The sequence below is a fragment of the Rhinatrema bivittatum genome, chromosome 1 (genome assembly GCF_901001135.1).
Source record: "Rhinatrema bivittatum chromosome 1, aRhiBiv1.1, whole genome shotgun sequence".
NCBI classification, from domain to species: Eukaryota; Metazoa; Chordata; class Amphibia; order Gymnophiona; family Rhinatrematidae; genus Rhinatrema; species Rhinatrema bivittatum.
Genome location: NC_042615.1, coordinates 694,558,847 through 694,584,730, shown reverse-complemented (window position 1 = coordinate 694,584,730; position 25,884 = coordinate 694,558,847). Strand labels below are relative to the sequence as shown.

The window sequence follows — 25,884 nt, the reverse complement described above, 5'->3', positions numbered from 1 at the left end:
ACCATCAGAAAGGGAATGCCAAATGTGAATACAACTTATTCTTTACAATTTTGTCAGAATCACAATGCCGTGCTTTTCTGTACAGCAATGTTATAATATTTAGATTGCAGTAGATGAGTCACAGCACCTTATTATACTTGACTTGGATTGTAACTAAACCTGAGAATTTGACACAGGCTCCTATACCGTAAAACCGTCGCACGCACTTCCCAGAAAAATAGAGCTTAACCTTGGCGCATGCGCATCAATCGCGGCGCACAATTTCCAGCAGCTGGCTGGCGCATGCGTAATAAGGCCCGCGCGAGGGTCTAGGTCTGTAGTTCAACGTTACGGGTCGGTAGCGGTCTTCGAGTGTAGTTTTGCTAATTTACGTTTCATCTTCCCTGCCCGAACTGCAGTGCTATGGCGGATCCCCGCATCAGACAGATTAAAATTAAGACCGGCGTGGTGAAGCGGTGAGTAGGAGCCGTGCTGAAGGGTTGGTGGATTGGGGTTGGCGCTGGGCCTGAATCAGACTTTAGGTGTCTCGCCGCCGCCGCTTCTTTCGAGGTTCGTGCAGAGCTGCGGGTCCGTGCGTCGTCGGTCCTTCTGCCCCCGTGCGCTGGGTTCTTATTACCCGACCTGGTCGGCGCTTGTCGATTGGTGGCAGCGCCTGGACTAGGGGATACCGCGGGAGAGGGGCGGCTCACGGATAGTGAATGAGACCCATCGGTTCTCGGGGCCTTCAGTGACTTGTCCCGAAGTCTGGGAGAGAGCGGCCAGGAAGACACCTCAGGAAAAGGCTGATTCGCGAAATGAGAGGACCCGTATGCAACCTGCGCTCGTGGCCTTTGCGCTTTGAACGTCACTTAAAAAGTAGCAGCAGGGGGGGGGGGGGGTGTCTACCTTTCCAAAGTTCTTCTAGTCCTTTAGCAAGTAGCAGGCGGAGCGAGGCGAGCGCTAATCTCCTTTTCATCTAATTCATTTAGGGCCCGTTTTAAATTTAGCAGGAAGCTTTTATAAAACATAACCAGTTAAACGTTTGTATTTGTGTCTCCGTCTTTTGGCTGCACATTTTAGTGTTCATACAGCTGGAGTCTTTACTGCTTTAACTTTAGTTTTAGGAGCCAGTCCTGGCTTTATTGGATCTGACTCTCTCTGGTAACCCCGTTGTTTAGGGATATTGAGGACCAGATTTCAGAAGGGCTGCTTGATCAAATAAGTTTTTGTTTTTTTTCCCCTCAAATGCCTCTGTACTGCAACATTTCCGAGTTGTGGCAAACCTCATTGAGTTTTAGGTACTCTGGCTTTTTTCCACATTGATGGTAGTTTTAATCTTAGATGTACTTTACATTATACCTTTACATTATACTTTTACATGACATTTGCATTACTGATTCAGTAAGAATATAGGCCAGGTAAATATTGTTTGGAATAACATCATTATAACATTAGCCAAATGTCTTAAGACAACTTTACAGTAATGAAGAGGAGGAGACAAATTTTATTTTACATTTTAGTGGAAGAGCTATGCCTGCTTCCTTGACACTTTCTCTGTTCTGTGGATGAGACTACATACAGACAGCACAAGATCAGGTTTCACTAGCAGACTGTTTCTTTGTTTTCATGACAGATAACCTTTGTGAGACTTCTTGCAAGTTGTGAGTGATATTCATGAATGTTTGAGGTGTGTGGGTGCTACTGCGGAGAACTGGGACGGTCATTGCATGGGAATGTGAGTAAGCATCTCCAATCCCAGTGTCAGCCTTGCCCACATTCCCGTACATAGTGCAATGTTCCTACTTATTCTTCTCAACCACACTTGCACACTTCTGCAAAGGAAGGAACAGTAGCAGCAGGCACAAGTACTGGGGTGTGTATGAGACATCAGTAATTCTGAAGTACTGACTACAGGCACAGCAAAGAGAACTTTCTTGTGACAATAACTACCCAAAAGTGTAGAATAATAGCTTTATTTTTGAGTTGAGGGTGTTTCTATCAAACTGCATTTCAAAATTGTAGCATGGACTTCTTAAAGCCATTTTGGAAGTGCCAGTCTGATCTATGGAAATTCTCTTTAACAATTTTGTCAGCATAGTGAAGGATGTCAAATTTTTGGGAGAATTTAGCATTGCCAGAGAATTTTTGTATGTCGTGTTCCCAAAACATTGTAACAAATTAAGTACATTCTGCCAAGCCATCCTTTTAACTTTTGTGCAAATGTTGTCAGGCCTTTTACAAACAATCACACTTTTATGCTTATGTTCAAAACATTTCCTCAATATGTTCTCCCTGCATAGCCACTAGATCTCAGAATGTAACAGGAGTGTTGTGTACAGTGGCTTGCTTTAGTAATAATTTTGTACAAAATGTGGCTGAGCCATCTGATAGAAAGAGCCTGACAATGAAAGTTAGTGGTTCCAACTGTCACTACTATTTTTTTCTTTCTTCACTGTTGTGAGTAAGCTTGATAGCTTGTCAGCTGTAGCAGTGGTACAGTTAGAGCAAATGGAAACACCACTGCCAGAAAATTTGCTCTTCATTAAAGAAGCCATCTACCATTTTAAATCAGAAGAAATATTTAATCTTGAAATACATGTTTTGACAAAACAAAAGGCGCATTGTGACTTTTTTTTTTTGTTTAAATCTTTTTTGGGTTAAACAACCAGTAATGAACAAATATCAAAGCAATACAGAAGTCAAAATACCCTACATTCCCTTTCCATCCCAAATCCCTCAAGCAGTCACTGGTTACAAAAGTCCCATTATCCTCCAAGCAAGATAGTGGAAATGCTCTTCAATGAAAGTAATTCAAAATCTGGCTGCAAGTTGTGTGTGTGGAAGCATCACGATATATGGAAGCCATATATCGGCACCAATTTTTTTTTTCCTTTCTTTTTTCTTCCTAGACATAGAAGACTTGCAAGACAACTGTTCCATGAGAGAGAGGGAATGTATTTTATTCCTCCAGAATGTGATTGATTGGAATTTCTTCTTGGTGCCAAAAATATAAAACAGTGATTTGCCAGCAATAGCATTTTATGTATCCACGTTCTTTGTAGAGGTGCACAGGCCGTCGTAGATTTGATATCTCCAAACAGTGCAGACAAGACATCACATTTCAATGATGATGAAGTTATTAATTTTTTTCTAAATACCGAAGCATTTTCTGCCAAAAATCCTCTTATTTAAGGACAGAACCAAAAAGAATGTCCTAAAGTACCTGTCTGTCCCACACTTAATGCAGAGATTGGATTCTGCAATACATGCCTTAAAAGCTTGACATTGAGATACACAAGCCCTATTCAAAAATTTAAATTTTCCCGCAATTGTTTATCTTAGCTATCCCAGAATACAGGCCTTAAAGGTAGACATAAGTATCATTATGCCCAATTCCTCCACCCATTTATCTCTTAAACTATTAAAATCCCTTTCAGCCTCAAAGCAATGATACGGTGGACTTGCGTGGATCTTCCACATCAAACCAACCCTGTAGTTCTACCCAATTATCTTTGACCAATTCTCCTCTAGATAGTGATCCCACATAAAGGCAGGCTTGAATATATGCAAAATAATCCCTTCCATGCAGGCCAAAAGTTTCCTGTAAGTCAACAAATTTGAATATTGTCCCTTCATTTATCAGTTGCCCTAAAACCATTAGTCTCTTGAAAAACCACCTACAGAAAGGTCCCCCCTGCATGTTTGGCTCAAATCCGTCATTACCCATAAATGGAGGGGGAGGCAGCAGACCTTTTTAGTTGTAGTTTACAAAGAAGCCAGTGCCATTTTTTTTTTATTTTTTTTTGCAGAGGGGTGATCAAACTATGATGTTGCAAATGGAGAGGCAGTTTTTTTTTTAATAGTGTGGAGGAGGAATGGTAAAGAGAGGAGCTTTCAAACTACTTTCATATCGGAAATTTGTATAAAAGTTAGATCCCTGTATCAAATCACTCGCATGTCATAATTAGCAGTCATATAATTTCAAATTAGGGACACACAGTCCCCTTTCCCCCAACGTTTCATTAGATGGGCCAACAAAATGTAGCTTCTTTCCCCACCATAACTGTACTACTAGTTCCTTTAGGAAAACTTTCAGTGTGGATTTCTCTAAAAAAAGAGGGAGTTGCCCTAAAACATGCAACTATTTTAAAAAGATATACCCTTCCCATAAGCAAAATGTTCAAAGGTGTCCAAGCTCTTAGCAATCGTTTAGTTTCAGTTTACAACCTCTGTTCACTAATCTTCTTGTAGTAATTTTAGATCCTTTGGTATTACAATTCCCAAATATTGTATGAAGTTACTCGCACACTTAAGGGGAAACTCCCCTTCCCATTTCTGCTGACTCTATTTCTCAATAGCAAGTGCCTCTGATTTTTCTAAATTAATCCAAAAACTTATTTTTCCATATTTCTCAAATTCACTCAACAGATGTCGTAAGGATCTCTGGTTTTAAAATGTGGATTAACAAATCTGAAAAGGCATATATTTTAGAATAATGGGTTCCTACAGAAATGCCCTGTATATTAGGATTTCTACCTATAATTCGAAGTAGTGGGTTTAAGGCCAAAACAAACAAAATCGCTGACAGCGGGCAACCCTGTCTTGTACCTCTTTGCAGTATAAATTCCTCTGTAACATCTCCATTAACTAGCATTCGAGGCCTTGGGTTAGTATATAAAACCTTTTAAAAATTGCAAAAAAGACTCTTCAAAACCCTGGGCTTGTAATGACTCAAATAAAATGGACGAATACAGCTTGTGCAGTTGGACTATCTGGTGCATAGTCAGCACCATGCTTCGACAGGAGTTACCACTCTTGATCGCTAGCTGGGGACTCCCAGACAGCATGGCTAATTCATTCCTGCTTATTGATGGGGGGGGGGGGGGGGGGGGAAACAAGTTTGCTTGCTATAAACAATTTTTTCCATAGATGGCAGGATGAATTAGTTGCCAGAGGATGTAGTGAAAGTTATTAGTGTACCTGTGTTTTAAAAGCAAGTTTGCTTACCGTAAAATGGTGTTTTCCGTAGATAGCAGGATGAATTAGCCATGCTATCTGGAACATCCACTAGGGGGCATCCTGGACAGAGCTTCACAAAAATCACAGAGCTTTGCTCTGTGCGGCTGCGCAGCTGTTCTTTTCCCACATAGCTCCATCTTCCCTTCAGTTCGTAATCTGATTTTGCGAACGTTTAAGTTTCCAAGGCTGTCCAGGGAGGCAGGCGGGTCAACATGGCTAATTCATCCTGCTATCTATGGAAAAAAAATTTTTATATCGTGGGTCCTGCAGTGCAAGGTCCTCCTGTAATGTATTTTCGTAGAAGCCTCTCATGAGGGACTTTGTCAAACACCTTCTGAAAATCCAAAAACACTACATCTACCGGTTCACCTTTATCCACATGTTTATTAACCCCTTCAAAAAAATGAAGCAGATTTGTTAGGCAAGACTTCCCTTGGGTAAATCCATGTTGACTGTGTCCCATTAAATCATGTCTTTCTATATGCTCTACAATTTTGATCTTGAGACTAGTTTCCACTATTTTTCCCGGCACTGAAGTCAGGCTCACTGGTCTATAGTTACCCGGATCGCCCCTGGAGCCTTTTTTAAATATTGGGGTTACATTGGCCACCCTCCAGTCTTCAGGTACAATGGATGATTTTAATGATAGGTTACAAATTTTAACTAATAGATCAGAAATTTCATATTTGAGTTCCTTCAGAACCCTAGGATGCATACCATCTGGTCCAGGTGATTTGCTACTCTTTAGTTTGTCAATCTGGCCTACTACATCTTCCAGGTTCACAGTGATTTCGTTCAGTTCGTCTGAGTCATCACCCCTGAAAACCATCTCTGGAGCTGGTATCTCCCCAACATCCTCATTAGTAAACACAGAGGCAAAGAATTCATTTAGTTTTTCTGCAATGGCCTTATCTTCCCTAAGAGCCCCTTTAACCCCTCTGTCATCTTGGCAACCAGGAAGAATGTCAGGAACAGGGATCAAGGGGACTAGATGCTTTGTCTAGCCAGGGGACCAACTATTATGTGTTCCCAACATGGCCTTTGATAGCAAGGATACTGATAAGTGGCAGAACACAAGGGCTGGGTCATCCTGGTGGCCGCAGATTGGCCCAGAAGAGCTTGGTATGTGGTCCTAGTGAGGTTAAGCATTAGATGTTCCTCTGTGATTAGGAGAAGCCAATCGCTTGGGAAAGGACAGATCAATATTGTCTTTCAGCTTGTCTCTCGGAAGGGACAAACCAGAGAAAAAAGGGTGTTCAAGGGCAGTAGTAGTCACCTTGTTAAAATGTAGGAAGCATTTGACCTTCGGGGCTTATGGTAGGGTCTGGAAGGTTTTTGAAGGTTGATGTGGAAGGAGGAATATCTTCCCACAAAAGGCACACATAAGGGAAAACTTACAGTTTCTGCAAGATAACCTGGAGATAGGATTAGCCCTGAACTCACTTAAGGTACAGATGGCAGCATTGACTTGTTTTAGGGGCCTCACCTGGACATAGTACGCTTCTTCACAGCAGTAAATTACGTTCGGCTGCCAAAGTGCCAATTTATGCCCATATGGGACCTAAATGTTGTACCAAGGGGATTAGCTAAGGCACCATTTGAACCACTCAGTGGAGCAACATTAAAAGACCTGACACCTGAAGGCATTTATTCTAGTGGTGATGCATTCAGCTAGGAGAGTTTTGGAGATCTGAGCCCTACTTATCCACCTACAGGGTCAGAATAGTCATCTGTCCTGTCCTTAAGGTATTGTCTGAGTTTCACTCAGACCAAGAGATTGGATTACCAGCTCTGACAGAGGCGAATGGTAGAGAAGAAGGGAGGAAACCTCACCCGCTAGATGTCAGAAGAGTGCTGCTTCATTACTTAAGGGTCACCAATAAGTTCAGGAAGATGGACAAGATATTCGTCCTGCTGGAGTGCCAAAGAAAGGGCCAGGCAGCATCTAAACCCTCAGATGCACGCTGGATTAAGGAAACGATAGTGGCAGCATATATTGGACAAGGAAAGCAGGCCCCAGGGGCTTTCGGTGCACATTCAATGAGAGCGCAAACAGCCTCGTGGGCAGAGAACAGGGTTGCAACACCTCGGGATATTTGCAAACCAGCAGCAGGGTCCTCCTGGAGCACATTCACAAAGCATTTTAGGCTAGATCTGCAGGTTGAGCAGGAGCTTTGTTTTAGCAAACAGGTATTGGGAGCCACAGGGGTCAGATCCCACCCAAACTAGGTACTGCTTGGGTACATCCCACAGGTGTGGACTAGACTGCAGGATGAAAAGGAAAGGTGAAATTTGTATTTACCAGATAATTTCTTTTCTTTTAGTCCTAGCAGACTAGTCCAAGTGTCCCTCTCCCCAGAGACAAAAAAAAAGGCATGGTACTAACAAAAGGGCAGATCATCAACGTGATGGGCTAGGGCAAGAGTGTACTGGAGAACAATCTGGCTATCTCAGACTATATAGCGGCAATAGCATAAAAAACGCAAAAAAGTTCTGTCTCCACCTACCAGTACACGGGGGAATCCCACAGGTGTGGGCTAGTCTGCTAGGACGAAAGGAAATTATCTGGTAAGTACAAATTTCACCTTTTATTCTCCTTTCCGTTCCTATTAATTCCTAGAATTCTGTTTGTTTTCTTGACTGATGCTGCACACTGAGCAGAAGATTTCAGCATATCAACAGTGACGCTTAGATCCTTTTCTTGAATGGTGACTCCTAGTGTGGAACCTTGCATTGTGTAGCTATAATTGGGTTACTCTTCCCTAAATGCATCACTTTGCACTTGTCCACTTTAAATTACATTTACCCTTTGTATGCTTAGTCTCCCAGTTTTTTGCAAGATCCTCTTGCAATTTATCAAAATCCTTTTGTGATTTAATAACTTTGAATAATTTGTCATTGTAAATTTGATCGCCTCACTCGTTGTTCTCATTTCCAGGTCATTTGTAAATATATTAAAAAACAGTGATCCCATAACAGATTCCTGGGGCTCGCCAGTAATAACCTTTCTCCATTGGAAAAACTTGCCATTTAGCCCTACTCCCTATTTTCTGTCTTTTAACCAGTTCCCAGTCCACAATAGGACACTGCCCACTATTCCATGACATTTAAATTTTCTAAGAAGTCTCCCATGAGGGACTTTGTCAAATGCTTTCTGCATGGCTTGGCTTTGGGCCTCTGACCTCCAGCCGGAGGTGCAGGAGAGGCTTGCTGACTTATTTATTTGTCTTTTATATACCGACATTCGTTGGGGTACATCACATCAGTTCACAGGTGTGATAGCTTGACAGGGGTGTAATACTATTGTACATTGTAACCTTAAACCTTAATGGGTCAACATAGTTTAATTTTTACTCTTGTTCTAAGATACAATATATACAAAAGACTAAGATACAATGTGGCATGAGATGGTAATAGAATACACAGTGTGGCGTGTAAACATATATATCTTGTGATTAAGGAGTCTTAAGGGGGTACAGGGGGGCATAGGAGGGGTGAGGGGGGGGGGGGTAGGCTTTGTGGAATAGCCATGTCTTCAGTTGTTTTTTAAATGATTGGGTGGAAGGTTCCAGTCTGAGTTGGGAGGGTAACTTGTTCCAGAGGATGGGGCCAGCTACTGAGAACATACGTTGTCTGGTGGCGGTAAGGCGGGTTAGTTTTGTGTGGGGGATGGCAAGCAGGCCTGTGTTTTTGGGACAGCAGGTTTCTCTGGCATTCGTGGGGTTGGGGAGGGTTTATAGACCAGTTGTTTTTTCCATTGTAGATGGTTTTGTGAAGGAGGGTGAGGATTTTGTATTGTGACCTGTGCATTATGGGGAGCCAGTGGAGTTATTTCAGGATTGGGGTGATGTGTGATGAGCGATTGATGTTTGTGAGAGATCTGGCTGCTGCGTTTTGCAGCAGCTGTAGAGGTTTTGTGGTGGAGGCAGGTAGTCCGAGGAGGAGGGAGTGGAGTTACAGTAATCGAGCTTGGAGAGAATGAGCGACTGTAGTACTATGCGATAATTGTGGTGGAATAGAAGTGGCTTGAGTCTCTTCTTGCCATTTATAGGCGACAATCTCTTTGGCAATAAGGCGAGGGATGCAATGGCTCAGTTGTGACCACCATGAGACCCTCCAGCATCTGTCCATCAGTACCTCAGATCCGCTATCTTCAGCCACAAAGTCAGCGCACTGTTCCTTCTATCATCAGCGGAAGTATTATCCGCTGGCGTCTCACTCCCATCAGAGGGTGAGCTCTCGGGCTGCTGCAGGCACCAGTGAGTCCCCAAACCCCAGGCAAGCCCCACTACAGGGTTTTGACTGGAAAGCTGGAAGTAAGAGCCACCCATTTGTCACTTTATAGGGGGACCCCCTCAGTTGGAGGTCTGCTTCGATTCTATGCAGGTTGTTGGCCAGCAATCATGTCAGACCAGTGGGTTCTGTGTATAGTACGGTGGGGTTACAGGTTGAATCTGTTGGGTCTTCTGCCATATTCTCCTCTGAATCCCTTTTGGGGGCCATCAGCATACAAGGAGATCCTCTTGACTGAGCTCTCTGCCCTAGTAATAGCTAGAACTGTCGAGCTTGTCCTACCAGGACAATAAGGACAGGGTTTCTCCTCCCAGTATTTTCTGATTCAAAAGAGAACCAGGGGTCTCCGCCCATCCTGGCCCTCTGGACCTTGAACAGTTTTTTTCTAAAGGAAAAGTTCAAGATGGTCTCGCTGGGCACCCTGATTTCCCCTCTTACAAACAGGGGACTGGTTCTGCTCCCTTGATTTGAAAGATGCCTTTACCCTCATCAAGATCTTTCAGGGTCACAGAAAGTTTCTCTGCTTTGTGGTGGGCGAATGCTTTGTTTTGGTCTGGCCTCTGCACCACAGGTCTTGACCAAGTGCCTGGCTGTGGTGGGGGCACACCTGTGCATGTTAGGGTTGCAAGTTTCCCCTACCTCTACGATTGGCTGTTTAAAAAGCACCACCCAGTTGGGAGCAATGCAATCCCTGCACTTAACTATCCAGGTGCTGGAGTCGTTAGGGTCTGTAATTAACTACCCAAAGTCTCATCTGCACCCGTCAGCCCTGCTATATAAGACTCAGGTGAAGGCCTTTCTATCCCACAGCAAGGCATTAACCTTGGCGTCCCTTGCAGGGACGGTGCAGTGGTGCCATGGGTCTCCGCAAAGCAAACGTTGGGGCACAAAGCCGCCACCGTCCATGTCACTCCCTTCACCCATTTGCATATGCGCAGGTCTCAATGGTCTCTGATATTTCAGTGGTGTCAAGCCACTCAGGACCTCCAGGCACACATTCAGGTTACGTTGTGTCTTTGGGACTCCTTGTCCTGGTGGGAGACCCTCTCCGAACTGAAGCAGGGAGTGTCCTTTCAGTCTCTCCAGGTGCAGCTTGAACTGAGCACAGATGTTTCCAATCTGGGGTGGGGGGCCCATGTCAACAGGCTCCACACACAAGTCCTGTGGTCCACTCAGGAAGCGCAATGCTAAATTAACTTCCTGGAGCTCCAGGCATTCAAGAATTGGCTGGCCAGCAAGGTGGTCCTGATTCGGAATGATGACCAGGTCGTGATGTGGTACATCAACAAGCAGGGGGCATGTGATCGTTCCTCCTGTATCAGGAAGCGATTCATATCCAGATCTGGTTCCTTGGGAATGGTGCTTCGAGCCATATACTTGCCTGGAATCAACAACATCCTAGCGGACCGGTTGAATTGAGTATTCCAGCCCTACGAGTGGTCCCCAAATCAGGCAGTGGCAGACCGGATCTTTCATCTCGGAGGAATACCGGACGTGGATCTGTTCGCATCCTTCTGCAACAGCAAGGTAATGCTCTTCTGCTCCCTGTATTGAGCAGACAGAGCCCCAGCCTTGGACACCTTTGGCTGCAACTGGGGCTAGGGCTTTCTGTATGCGTATCCTCCAGTCCCTCTACTGATTAGGACTCTCTTGAAGCTTTGCCAGGACCAGGAAACTATATGATCCTGGTGGCCCCGCATTGGCCCAGCTAGATTTGGTTTCCACTCATGCTGGATCTGCCCATCAGAGAACCAATCCACTTGGGGACCTCCCCAGATGACATCAGGACAGACTGTCCGTCATGGCCTGGATGTTGATCCCGGGGCCCCTTGACTTCTCAGATGATATTTTGGGCCTAGTGGCTTCAAGAAAACCTTCCACTTCGAAGTCTTATGGCCTGAAGTGGAAGAGGTTTTCAGTTTGGTGTGAGCAGTGTGATTTGAGCTTTTTTCCTGCTCAATTACCTCTTCTACCTTTCAGAAGCTGGTTTGATAACCCACTCTGTCTAGGTTCATTTGAGCGCAATCGGGGCTTTCCAGGAAGGGGTGGATGGTTCGCCTATCACAGTAAATCCTTTGGTGGGGCGTTTAAGGCAAGGGTTGCTTCAGTTGAAACCTTCCGTGAAGCCTCCTTCAGTATCGTGGGACCTCCACATGGTGATGACTCATCTGATAAAGGCTCCCTTCGAGCCACTGAGCTCCTGTGACCTGAGGTTGCTGACCTGGAAGGTCATCTTTTTGGTGTCAGTCAATTCAGTGCGCAGAGTCAACGAGCTACAGGCGTTGGTGACTCGCCCTCGATACACTAAGTTCTTTCAAGACAGTATGTGTCCAAAGAACCACCCTACGTTCCTGTCCAAGGTGGTGATGGGGGTTCCATCTTAACCAGTCTGTTGTCTTGCTTACCTTCTTTCCCAAGCCTCACTCGCACAAAGGCAAGCAGGCCTTGCACAGTCTGGATTGTAAGAGGACTTTAGACTTCTATCTGAAGCATACAGAAGGACATAGACCAGTGGTTCTCAACCCTGTCCTGGGGACCCCTCCAGCCAGTCGGGTTTTCAGGATATCCACAATGAATATGCATGAGAGAAAATTTGCATGTTATGGAGGCAGTGTATGCAAATTTTCTCTCATGCATATTCATTGTGGATATCCTGAAAACCCGACTGGCTGCTGGGGTCCCCAGGACAGGGTTGAGAACCACTGACATAGACAATCCACGCAACTCTTTGTCTCTTTTGACAAGAATAGATTGGGAGTTGCCATTGGGATGCAATCTCTGTCCAACTGGATTGCGGATTGCATCTCTTACTATGCGCAGGCAGGACTGCAGCTTGGGGGTCATGTCAAGATTCATTCTGTCAGAGGAATGGAGACTTCAGTAGCCCTCTTGAGAACAGTCTCTGTAGAGATTTGCAAGGCTGCAAAATCTCTCACTGTTGTCTGGATAGGGATGGCTGACGTGATAGTCGATTCGGCCAGTCTGTCCTCAGGAACCTCTTTCGGCTTTAAACCCAACTCTTCCTGCCTGCAGCCCTTTTTTTTTTTTTTGGGGGGGGTTCAGGTGGTTGCCCTCTGTTACCATCAGCACCACTGTTGTGCCCATTCACACATGGTTAGGTGTCTGGGCATTTGTTTTGGGGACAGCCTGTAGTTAGGGATTCACCCATGTGTGAGGACTACCATACTGCTTGGCCTAGGAGAAAGCAGAATTGCTTATCTGTAACAGGTGTTCTCCTAGGACAGCAGATGTTAGTCCTCACGAAACCCCACCTATCACCCCGCGGAGTTGGGTTTCTCCTATATTTGTTTTATTTCTTTTTTCGTAATTCTATGTTGCGAGACTGAAGAGGGACCCTGCGTGTATGCGTGGTATAGGGCATGCTCAGTGTGCCTAGAAACTTTGACAGTTTTCTGTACCAGGCTCCATCTGATGTCATCCATGTGTGAGGACTAACATCTTGCTGTCTTAGGAGAATACCTGTTATAGGTAAGCAACTCTGCTATATCCTTATCTGGCTTGGGATTCAAACACCGGTCATCTGCTAGAACAGGGGTGGGCAATTCCGGTCCTCAAGGGCCACAAACCAGTTGGGTTTTTAGGCTATCCCTAATGAATATGTATGAAATAAATTTGCATACAACAGACAGTGTCCATGCATATTCATTAGGGATATTCTGAAACCCCTACTGGTTTGTGGCCCTTGAAGCTGGAATTGCCCACCCTGTGCTAGGCTACTCCATCATTGGAGGGTCTGTTTGTGTCTCTGATTTGTGCATCATCCCTAGTCATATTTTTTTACATTGAATAATATATATTTAATAGAAAAGCATGATATGCTTTTTTTTTTCCTTAAATTTATTATTCTGGGTTTCTTTTCCCCATGTTGGAACTGTACTCTGATGTGAAAGAGTCTTTTTTGCAGATAACACAAAGGCTGTTGCTGGTCTCCTTCAGTGAAAATATAAAGCCCCCAAGGGGATGGACTCGGGACCAATGTTAAGAAATATTTTTCCATGGAAAGGGTGTGTTGCCTGGAACACCCTCCAGGAAGAAGATGGTGGGGACATTCTAAAAATAGTGTGGAATAAACTGATCTGTAATGGCAAAAGGATTGTAATGAAGCATTGGGTTAACCTACACAGAATGGTGGTTGTAACACTATACAGCAGTAGTATGGTGGCATCAAGCTTCCAAGAAGGTTGGGATGCTCTGCATGGAGAACTCTTGGTTAAAATGAGCATATGGAGCCTGGATTTCCTTTACAACAGCCTCACTAATTTGCAGCTGTGGAGATTATCACAACACTTGGTGATTAAAATATAGAAGAGGTTCTGGGTGTTGGCTTAAGTATTGGTCTTGTAAAAGCAAAGTTGAAGATAGAAAGATCTGGGACAGATATGTAGAAGGCCGTGGTAGGATAAGGGTTAAAAGGTCAGGTAGAAGATCATGGAAAAAGGGGATTTGGTATTTGTATATTGGAATTTATGCACATGTCTAACTAAAATAGATGAATTTCAACTGGGCAGACTCGATAGCCCATGTTGGTCTTTATCTGCCATCATTTACTATGTAATCCCTATTTCAAATAACTGTCATATTGTCCTGGCTAGAGAACCTTCCTGGGAAAAAAAAAAAAGGGGATGTTTCTTTTATTTTTGTTTCTTTTAACTGACTCCTTCAAAGAAAACATGCCCATCTCCCTATCTTCTTGCAAATATTTTCTTAAAATTGTATCGCTTTATTGAAATGTCTTCTCCATAGATATTCATTCAGTTATACTCCTCATTAAACTCTTAATCTAGTTAGTCAGTGTAAGCTCTTCCTTAATTTGGGTGTCTGTATTCCCCTTTGTGTACTGCTGTTCTGTAAGAACTCTCTCTGGACACTGCAGGGCTATGTGCACATTCCTCTACCAGAGAGGGAGCAAGAGAGCAGCCTTTCACAGCTGCTAAAGTTTTTGCCTTCATAACCGCTACAATTATAATAGAAAATTAAATAAGCACAATTTTGTAATTTGGCAGTTTATTTATTTAATTCTCTTCTATACCGGTATTAGTGGTTACATCATACCGGTTTACATCCAAACTGAAGGTAGAAGGTACATCAAACAGGGAAAGGGGATGGGACTGAAAGGTAGCTGGAAAATGGCAAACAAGAGGTCAGAATAAATAGATAATACGTTAAACAATGTAATATAACTTAACAGTTAGGTTCAAGGTAACGTGGTCACCTTTAGCATACCACTAATGGTGTGTGTATCACTGCTTTAAAAAGCCTTGCCCCCTAGGATACAGACTTGGCAAGAGGTGTCTGAAGTGGGTTCTCCAAACTTATTTTCAAAAGTTTGATTTTTCTTATTCCAAGTAGAAAAAAATTTAGCTCTGTAGACATAGAAGATCAGTGTCTTTACAAAAATTGCAGCTGTGCAAATTTATTTTATATACAGGAGTAAAGCTCCATTGCTATGGAGATGACAATATCCTCAGCTGGCCTAATTCGTTTTTGCAGCATGAAAAAAAAAATACTGTTGGCCAAATGTTTCTAGAGAGGTAGCCATTTACACAGCTCAGAAATTCTGTAGAATAGGGCTATGATGAATTTCTCGAATATCGCCAAATTAGAGCATGTGGCACTAGTACTTTGTATTGATATACTTTTTTAATGGGAGCATCTTGTTTGTTGTCAGTTAACACAATTTAATTACATAAATCATCATACATTCCAATTTGTGAAACTAACCAGAAATTTGCAGTGGTGTTCAGACAGAATGCTTGTAGATCTTGTGAACCAGCAGTCTGAATCATAAAGCTACTGTTACCCAGTGGATCTGATAGTGCAAACATTAACACATACCATTCATTTCAATGGCATAAGGCTGCTGTGTGGGTGTTTTTTTTTTTTGTTTTTTTTAATTTCTTGCTAACAGCTTATTTTATAACTAGATTTACCATAATATTCAAAGATATCAGTCAATAGTACTTTTTTTTTGCTGTTGAGCTTTGGCTGGGATCCGGTGCTATGAAACTTCATTTGTGACTATCTAGGGATTTATCCCTAAATTCATTTACCCTTAAGTTGTTTAGCCTAATCCATTGAATTAAGTCTTTGCCTGGGAGCTACACTAGAATGCCTTATATAACCCTGCAGTTATGGACCCTAAATTCAGTACTAGGTGCAGTGACTGGGATTCCCTCCTTCTCCCTAATCCCACACTGGATTTATCTGGTATAAATGTTTAGTGAGGGTGCCTGTTGGCTTCCACACTGGCACTGTACCACGTGGAAGTCCAGTTTTTAGCCCTAGAAGTTGCTTCCTCAATCAATGACAAGGCAAATAACTTTCACAGTTTCATCTATTATACTCCTACAGGTATCCTTGTCTCTGTCAAAATGCCCCCAAGAGTACAAGCCAATTCAACCTGTTTTTTTCATTGACACAAAACGGAAAGAATGGGATCCTTTTTTCATCTAGTACCTGCTGGAGATTCTGAAGCGTAATTATTGGAACCACCTATTTTCACCTAATCCATGCTTACTCATCTAGAAAAGTCTTTATTCCCTAAAAGTGCACAATAGTGGAGCACGCAACTGTGCCATGCCAGGGAACCATTACAGGAGACTGACATAAACATGATCCAGTCCCACAACCTGTCTTCCAGTTCCAAAGAAACCAAATCTCTCTACACCCCAGCTCTGGCCTGTTGTGGCACAGCTGGTTCTTAGAATAGCTACAGAATCAATTTGCCCTAATAACATAAGTAATGATCATCAGTTCTTGTACAAAAAAAAATATACTAGATATTGTAAGAGTCAGGAAGAGGCTTACTGGTTAAAGCAATTGGCTAACCACCAGAGTAGTCAGAATTCAAATCTAATATGTGCCTTTCATATCCCTTTTTCTTTCGTCAACCAACTCAAGGTAAAGGTATTAGTTACAATTGCTTCAGTATACAGAACAGGGAATACAACACCCTACTGCATGAATCTTTTGATGCCATTTCATTTATATCCACTGACTCAGTTGGTGCTCGGTGCGTGGTCTAGTCAAGAACTGGCAGCATTCACCAGATTTGCCTTCTCTGTGGGAGCTTCTAGTTGCAGCAATGGTCATGCCAATAAGTGAGATCAAACTGGCAGTCTACTCACTCTAGATAGTTCCTGAGCAGTTACCTTCTTTGAGACATTCCTTTTATTCATTCAAGTGGCTGTACTTTCAGAGATGTCCTTTCCGAACTCTTCAAAGGCACTAGCTCCTATCTCTTCCTGCTTGATAAGAGCAGCAATCTTCCAGCTAGAGCTTGTTTGTGTAAACATTATCAACCTTGAGTTGCTACAGAAGGCCTAAGCAGAATTGGTGCCTAGTTCTGATCTTTATGAATGCTTCACAAGTATCTACTCCAAAGGAAGTCAGAATCCAGTCCTTCCTGGAGAAGTGGCTTCAGGTAGCTATGGAACAGTGGCCCCTCTAGATCTCAGATACTGTTTGTGCCTCTCTTGACTTCTGTTACTTCCTCATTGTTTGCCCTCGGTCCAGATCTGTCTCACTTGATGCAACTCTGTCTCAAAGTGAAATTACATCCTCAACATCGAGCAAGGATGGCCATCTCAGTACTCCCAAATGGATAGTGATTCTATTTTTTTTCCAGTCTTTATTTATGCATATAGGAAATAACAGCATAGAACATTGAAATTAGTGGACATATCAAGATACACATAATAAAATAAGAGTAGGTTGCCAATGATAGTAATAAAACAGCAATGTTATGAAAGAGAACAGTATTTTATAACCCAGAAAAAAATTGACTTATACCTTCATACATGATAAACTAACCATCCACACTCACACTATTGCATCTAAAAAAAAAAAAAAGACAAAACATATGATTTCATGAAGGAAGGAAGAAATGAAACAAAAAGAAAAATTATAGTCACAGATAGGGGTGGCAACAAGATCATATAGGTAGCTACCATTGTAAAGAATAACCACCCATATCTAAGGATTGCTGAATCTTAGATGGTAACAGATTAAATGTCTGCCCATAATTGTACATATTCTTTATGCACCGTCTTATGCATAAATATTGTATCCAGTCTCTCTATTTGCATTGTCAGCTACTTTTTGATACCACATCATAGATACAGGACCATGGGGTTTAATCCAGGTAAAAAGCATACAAGCTTTAGCCAATAAAACTAACATGCATATGAATTTTGCTTGATGTTTAACAATACCTGGAACCCAATGCACCACACCCAGTAACAAATATTTTACAAAAGGGCAGTTTATAATTAACTTCTCAATAGTTTTTAGCACAGTATCCCAAAAGCAGTTCTGGACAATGTACAAAGCTATGCACAAATGTACCTTTTTATGTATACAACATTTAATACACACATCCGATTCAATGATGTTCATTTTCTATGTGTTGACTGTGTCTATGTATGCTCTATGCAACAGTTTAAACATTTCTTGAAGCTTTGCATTGTCTTCTAAGTTTGTTGTGGAGTGGCGAATCCCCAGAGTGTAATAGGTTATAATAGCCAATAGAGGACAAGAGATATTATCTACAGGTGTGGAACTTCAAATTTATAGTGCCATTTACACCATTCTCAGAAAAATCTCATCTGTCAGGCAGCATTATAAAATCTAAAATGAGGGAGTTTTTAACAACCCCCCCCCTCCCCCCAAATTGTTTGGATCGCATAAGTGTAGCATAGTGAATTTTTAGGTATTTTTTCCTGCCATGTAAAGCGTACAACTAATGACTACAAATATTCTGCATCTTTAATTTTTTTTTTAAATTTTTTATTTATGCATTATTTCAGATATATTATGTCATATATCAAAACATAAGAGAGCTTACAATATTTCTCTAAGGTAATAAAATAAAAGAAAAAATACTATTGAACATAGATTCTTTAACACAGGAAATATTGGGACCAAGATTAACAAGAAATATTGGAGCTCAATACCTTTTAAACATACAAAAAGAAATAAGCCATCACATGATGCATTACCCCCTGTTATATTATCCCCTCAACCCTTTCCATCCAGAAAACCTCTTAATTGGTATGGTTCATTGAATATGTATCTATTTCCTTGAAATTTTAAACAACATTTACAGGGATATTTCAAGACCATTGTGGCCCCACGACTCAATACTTCAGGCCTCATTACCAGGAACTTTCTTCTCCGCTCCTGTGTGGAGTGGACAATATCTGGATAAATCCAAATATTTTGCCCGTAGTATTTTACATTTCTATTTCTAAAAAAATATTTCAAAATCAGATTTCTATCCTGTTCAAACGGAAAAGTTGCTAATAATGTGTCCCTATCCTTAATCTCAGTCTGTAAAGACATTTCCAATAATTCTGAGGCATTCAAAGATTTATTTTCTTGTTTTCCTTGATTTTGTTCTACTCCTACTGCTGGTGTATCCTTCTTATAGACATAATAAGCCTTTGAAACGACCGGTATTATCTCTTTAGGAATCTTTAAACATTCCTGCATATATTCTCTCAGCATTTCTACCGGAGATAATTGTTTCAGCATTGGAAAGTTCACCACTCGTAGATTTGAAAACCTTTAATGTGTTCTCAATCATTTCAAAGCGTTTTTCTGCATTTAACTCTGCTTTAATTATAGTTCCTTGGATTTTTTCCATAGAAATTACTTTCGCCTCCAGTTTTATTTTACCTTGGTTCTCACTCGTCATTTTTTTCAGCATTCAATCCTCTTTTATTTAAATCTGAGAATGCCTACGTTAAAGTTGATACAGCTGACTCTATCAATGCCATAGCTTTCCACAGTGTGTCTAAAGTCACCACAAGGAGGTTTCTGCAATGCAAATGCTTTAAAGGAATGCAGCTTTACCAGTTCTTGAAGGGCATTTTCTTTGATGTCCCCAGGTAAGCCTGTGGGTTTAGGCATGGAGGAAACAACTCCTTCCCAGCCTCCTCCACCCTCTTCGTACGCAGATTCTCTGCCGCTTCCGTCCGTCTCGAGAGAGGGGGTGGGAGCAGCTCTTTCCTCCTCTCACTTAGAGCTCGCGATAACTCCTCTCCCTTGGACTCGCGGCGGTGACGGCGTCTTGGGTGCACCCGGGCTAAGCGAGATCTCCTCTGCCATGGGGATCGCTCCGAGCTCCTGGAGTTCACCCCTAGCGGCCCTCGTTTCCGGCAACTGCAGGGTAAGATTGAAGAAGGACTCAATCTTGGGTTGTTGAAATATTTCTTCTTCTTCCAAATTAGTAGAATCTTTCAAACGCGCTTTGCGTTTTGTATGCGGCATTGTCAGGAAATTTCAGGAAAGTCAGAGAGAGCTCCTTCCACTGCATCTCATGTGGCGGCCATCCTAGTCCCCATCAGTGTGTTTACATCTTTAATTTTTAACCAGTTAGGAAACATCTGCAACTTATATAATATTTTGGGCAAAAGAGACATTTTTAAATAGAGCACAGTATCCAATTAAGGAGAGGGGAAGATCTTTCCAAAGTAAAAGCTGTTCCTTAATAGACTTAATTTAGAGATTTAACTCATACATAGAAGATAAGTCCCTTGATACCCATATACCTAAATAGTTAAAGCGTCCTCAAGACCATGCCAAAGGGAAGGCACCTTGCCAGGATGCTGTATAGCTGCTGAGATTGGTAGGGTCTCCGATTTAGAGAGAATCTTCAAGCCAGCAAATAAACCTAACATATAAGAGCTTATGCAGAGAAAGTAGGATTTCTAAGCAACAAAAGCATATCATCCATGAATAAGCAAACTTTATGCTCTCACTCACCTAAAAGAAACCCCTCTATCTCTGAGGTCATCCTGATTTTAATGACTAAGGGTTCAACTATCATATAGAGCAAAGGTGATAGTGGGGGCACACAGTGGCTGCCAGGGGAGAGAAGTATGTTGCTGTGCTCTCCTGAAAACCAGGAGTGGATGGGGGAGTATGAGTGGGAATTGTGAAAATGGCCACTGTAAGCAGGTGACATGGCTATCAAAATCTTATTGTGAGAACCTCTGGTTTTATCTCATTAAAGTATTTGTCAAAAGTGGGGGCTCAATTTTAACATTTCTCTCTAAGATTAATATTAGACATTTCAATTAAAATATCTGTAAGTCAGTTGCCTTGTACAATTTTGAAATAATGCATTTCTTGTCCAAGCCTTACATTTCCCACACAGCTTTTTCCAGTGTAACTTTGATTTTTGTTTTTTTTTTGTTTAAGCTATAATCTGCAGAGGCGGAAAAAACCTGCTCACCTAAAATGTTGGCCCCTGCTGCAGTGCTGTGGAATATCTGCCAGCTATCTGTCACTGCAGCCTGGGTTAGCCACCTGCCACTAGACCATAGAAGGGACAAGCAGACTGGTTGATGGGAGGTGGGAAGACTGGATTAAGGCAAACTGGAAGTAGGGGAGTGAAGAAAAAAGCAGAAAAATAAAATATAAATGAAGCAAAATGATATGTAACTCTCTTTTTTTTTTTTTAAATTTAATTTTTTGGACATTTTTTCCCCAGCTCCTGAACTTTTGGCTTGCACCCATTCCTGGTGATATGACCCAACAAGGCATTACACATGTTCAGAACTGTATAAAAACCTTGAAAATAAAAATGTTCAAAACTCTATAAGAACATAAGATGTCATACTGGGCTGGTCCAAGGATCCATCAAGCCTAGTATCCTGTTTCAAACAGTGGCCAATCCAAGTCACAAGTACCTGGCATGTACCCAAATATTAACTAGATCTCAAGCTACTATTCCTTACAGCTTAATAGCAGTTTATGGCTTTTTCCTCTAGGAACTTATCAAAACGTTTTTTAAACCCAATTACACTAACTGCCATAACCATATCCTCTGGCAATGAATTACAGAGCTTAACTATGTGCTGAATGAAAGAATTTTCTTCAATTTGTTTTAAATTTATTTATTTTTATTTATTTTTAATTTTTATATACCGAGGTTCTTGTATGAAATACAAATCACTCCGGTTTACATAAAACAGTGAGACGCTCAAAACGGGGGTAGGGGCTTTACATAGAACAATAGAACAAAGTACAAATTGAACGTAGTATAGTTACAGGGAACATTTGAACTAGGTATAATGGTACAGTTACAGACTCAGAATGAAAACACCCAAGGAGAAAAGGGGGGGGGGGGCTTTATATTGAACACTATAACAAAGTACAAAATTGAACATAGCATAGTTATAGGGAGCATTTGAACTCTGTGTAGTATTAAAGGTTGCAAAGGACATTTGAACTTGGGATAATGGCACAGATTTGAGGTCGGGACAATGGTACAGATTACAAAAAACAATTGAGTAAAGTAGCTTAAAAAGGGGACAAGGGAAATGAAAACAAGAGGTATTATGGAATATAGGGATTGCGAGTACTAGCACTTGAGTAAATCGCTCTGTGCTGAAATTTGTTGTGGGCATTAGGTCCGGGAAAATGCCTAAATGAGATACTTGCTAACTTAATGGAGTGCTCCCTAGTCCTTTTATCTGAGAGAGTAAATAACTGATTTACATTAACCTGTTCCCAAGTCCTTTCATGATTTTGTAGACCTCTGTCATATCCCCCCCCTCAGTCTTCTCGTCTCCAAACTGAACAGCCCCTAACTCTTTAGCCTTCCCTCATATGGGAGCCGCTCCATGCCCCTTAATTTGGTTGACCTTCTCTTTTTTTTTTTTTTTATCATCATAGCACACTGAACAGACTTTCAATGTATTATCCACTATGATGCCTAGATCTTTCCTGAGTGGTAATTCTTAAGATAGAACCTAACATTGTGTAACTACAGCAAGGGCTATTGTTCCCTATATGCATCACTTTGCACTTGTCCACATTCAATTTCATCTGCCCTTTGGAAGCTCAATCTTCTAGTCTTACAAGTTCCTCTTGCAATTTATCACAATCTGCTTGAGATTTAATTACTCTGTATAATTTTGTGTCAACCGCAAATTCGATCACCTCACTGGTCATACCCCTTTCCAGATTATTTATAAATATACTAGCTGTTAAGCCCGTAACAACGGGCTACATTTAAAAAAAATTTTTCGGTCCATTTCCTTCCCACTCCCTCCCCCTCATTCTCCCTCCCCCCTCCCTCTCACCTTCCCTCCTCCCTCTCTCCTCTCTCCCCCTCTCCTCACTCTCACCTCCCCTTTCAGCTCATCCACAACCGATAACGGGGGCTGTCCCTCCCTCCCTCGCGCACGCCGCTGCTACTGCTCCTCCTGCTCATCGTCGCTGCTGCAACTGCTCCTCCCGCTTCTGCTCGTCGTCGCTGCTGCAGCCGCCACCGCTGCTCCTGCTCCTAGTGACCCAGCGCCATTTTGTTTTTCGGGCACTCTGGCCAACGTGCTCACCCGCGCATGCGCGGTAGAGCTGCTCTCTACTGCGCATTTGCGGCACGTCGGTCAGGGCTCCCTTACCTAGTAGATTAAAAAGTACCGGTCCAAGTACAAATCCCTGAGGCACTCCACTGTTTACCTTTTTTCAACTGTGAAAACAGTCCATTTAATCCTACTCTCTGTTTCCTGTCTTTTAACCAGTTTGTGATCCATAAAAGGACATTACCTCCTATCCCATGATTTTTTTAGTTTCTTAGAAGCCTCTCATGAGGGACTTTGTCAAATGCCTTCTGAAAATCCAAATGCATCGCATCTACTGGTTTTATCTTTTTCCACGTTTATTCATGCCTTCAAAAAAAAAATGTAGGAGACTTGAGGCAAGACTTCCCTTGGATAAATCCACGCTGGCTGTGTCCCATTAAACAATGTCTATCTAAATATTTTGTGATTTTTTTTTTTTTTTTACTCTTTAACTGTTTCCCCAATTCCCCCCCACCCCTCAATACTGAAGTCAACTACCCAATGTATACTTTCCCAGATCACCCCGGAGCCCTTTTTAAATATTGGGGTTACATTGGCCACGTTCCAGTCTTCAGATACAAATGATTGTTTTTATGATAGGTTACAAATTAATTGTAATAGGTCTGAAATTTCATTTTTTAGTTCTTACAGAACCCTGGGGTGTATATTGTCCAATCCAGGTGATTTTACTACTCTTTAGTTTGTCAATCTGGCCTACCACATCTTCCAGGTTTACCGTGATTTGGTTCAGTTCATCTGAATAGTCACCCTTGAAAACCATCTCCGGAATGGATATCTCCCCAACATCCTCATCAGTAAACACCAGAGGAAAGAATTTGTTTAGCTTTTCCGCAATTACCTTATCTTCCCTAAGTGCTCCTTTAATCCCTTGATCATCTAACGGTCCAACTGACTCCCTCACAGGCTTTCTGCTTAGGATATATTTTAAAAAGTTTTTTGAGTTTTTGCCTCTATGGCCAGCATATTTTCAAATTCTCTCTTAGCCTGCCTTATTAATATCTTACATTTAACTTGCCAATGGTTATGCCTTATCTTATTTCAGATGGATCCTTCTTCCATTTTTTGAATGAAGATCTTTTGACTAAAATAGTCTCTAAAATTGCATTTAAGGAAAACCTGCATCAGTGGGATTTTCTCCCTATATCATTGTTTCTTTTTTTAATTGACACAGGTTGTGTGACTACTTTACATGGTACAAATGTTTTTCATAGGAAAGTTACTGTAAGGAGTCAAATATTAGTGACCTGCTGATGGGTGAATTATTAATTGCTTAAACTTGTTTTTTTTTTTTTTTAATAGCAATTTTACCTGATAATGAATCGGAATCTGAAGTGAACACTGTGTGTTTGGGGCTTTAGAAAATAGTACTGACACGGACCCATAGCTGCTTTCTGACTAAATGAAAGTGACACCAGTAGATTAGAATGAGACTAAGACAATTCACATTGCAATTGTGTTAGTTTAACTTTAACAATTTTTTAACACTCCTGTTTAAATGTAGTTGACATACCATAATTACAAATCTAAAGCGTTGATCGTAGAATTTTACATCATGAAGCTTCGGGGAAAGTGCTGATTTATTTTTTAAGCAACCTTTTTGGAAACCATTTTTTCAAATCTAGTATTTTTTAAAAAAATGTCCCTGTTCATTCTATTAGTATATGCAGCCATGTTTTAAAAAATATATATATTGTGTGACTCAAGGTAACAGAGATATTTAGTCTTTAACATCTAGGTTGCCTGTTCAAATCCAGCTCCCATTCTCAGTAACCAAAAATCGTTATTCAGAAGACACTGGTGGCCTTTATGAAATGAAGCAGTTAGTGGTATTTGTAAGGGCATAGTTGGTGGTCGCCAGGTTGCTAGTAGCAACCACATATGATGGCTGAGTACAGACATTCTTACAAATGGCCTGTTATCTGCCCTGGAAGAGCAATGCCTTTGGTAGTATAGTTTTTCTGCCAGTAGATGGTGGCAGCACAGGACTCGGGGAATCCATTATCTGTGGCCTGAAGAAGAGCAGCAGCAGCAGAACATGGTACAAAGAGTCCTTTCACTACAGCTTGAAAGAAGAGCAGCAGCATGGGGGCCCAGCAGATCTTTTCCATGTACCAAAAGAAGCACAATTGCACTGCAGTCCTTTCTACCACCAACATTACCTGGCTGCTGAGAGAGAAATGAGTTGGAGGGTTGGGGATAAAATAAGGGAAGGGGAGTACTACAGAGTAAAGGAGGGTGGGAAGGAAGATAAAAGGGCTCTGGTGAAGAGAGGGAATGGGGCAGAAAATTAGGGGGGCAAGCACTGGTGAGGGGAAAGAGGCTTGGGGGAGGGAAGAAGCCAGTGGGAGATGCTCTGCTGCCACCACAGACTCCATCCCCATTGGCAAGTGTAGTGTGTTTGTTTTGTCTAATGCAGAGGTTCTCGACCTTTTTCCCATCATGACACACTGCTCATTACAATCCATGGTGGAAATTTAAAAAGAAAAAAGGCTCCATACTGTCTCTGAAAAGAAATGACATAAATAGTAAATCTCCCATACCAGAACAGCACCAGCTTCCAGGACTCAAACAGTAACTACCTTAACTAAGAAAAGGCAGCACTGAAAATATTACACCAGGCCTTAAAATTTCAATTCTTCTATTAGGAAAACGGAACAAGCCAGGTTACTGTTTGAGAGCTGGAAGCTGGTGCTGTTCTGGTATGGGAGATTTACTGTTTATGTAACTTCTTTTCAGAGAGTACTCTTATCTTTCCCTTGTGGTGTTCTTAATAAAAGTAATAAGGAGCCTTTTTTTTTCTTTTTTTAATTTCCAGCCGTACACAGAAATTACATGCCAGCAGAATGCCTCACCTTAGTCACATGTGCAGACCCTCACCTAATAAAGAGAATATAAAGCATAATAGAAACATGGAAACTGCAACAGTGTGCTGTGCAACAAAAGAAAAAAACATCACTAATCCTCAAAACAAATCAAGAAATATAAAATCAATAGCAGTAAAATCATAATACTAAAAAGAACAGATTATTTCAAACCAGCTGATGAATGGAATACCCAATAATTAAAAACTTGTATACAAAAATTTATAGATACCAGTAAAATATCAAAACTGCAGGCTCAAAGACCCAATAATTAAAAATAATAGGAATAAAAAAAATGCTCTGGTCTCCATACCTGGGAACATTGGATTTGCAAG

The 25,884-nt window shown here is 41.7% G+C and overlaps 1 protein-coding gene across 1 annotated transcript in view; it reads left to right on the top strand.

Annotated features, from left to right (window-relative positions):
- The first annotated feature begins 264 nt into the window (after positions 1–264).
- The window catches only part of TBCA (tubulin folding cofactor A), a 136,505-nt gene continuing 110,885 nt past the window's right edge, over positions 265–25,884 (top strand). Inside the window, exon 1 of the mRNA XM_029575407.1 lies at positions 265–455. Within this exon, the coding sequence (XP_029431267.1) occupies positions 403–455 (53 nt within the window). The 5' untranslated portion in view covers positions 265–402. The remainder of the gene's footprint in view (positions 456–25,884) is intronic.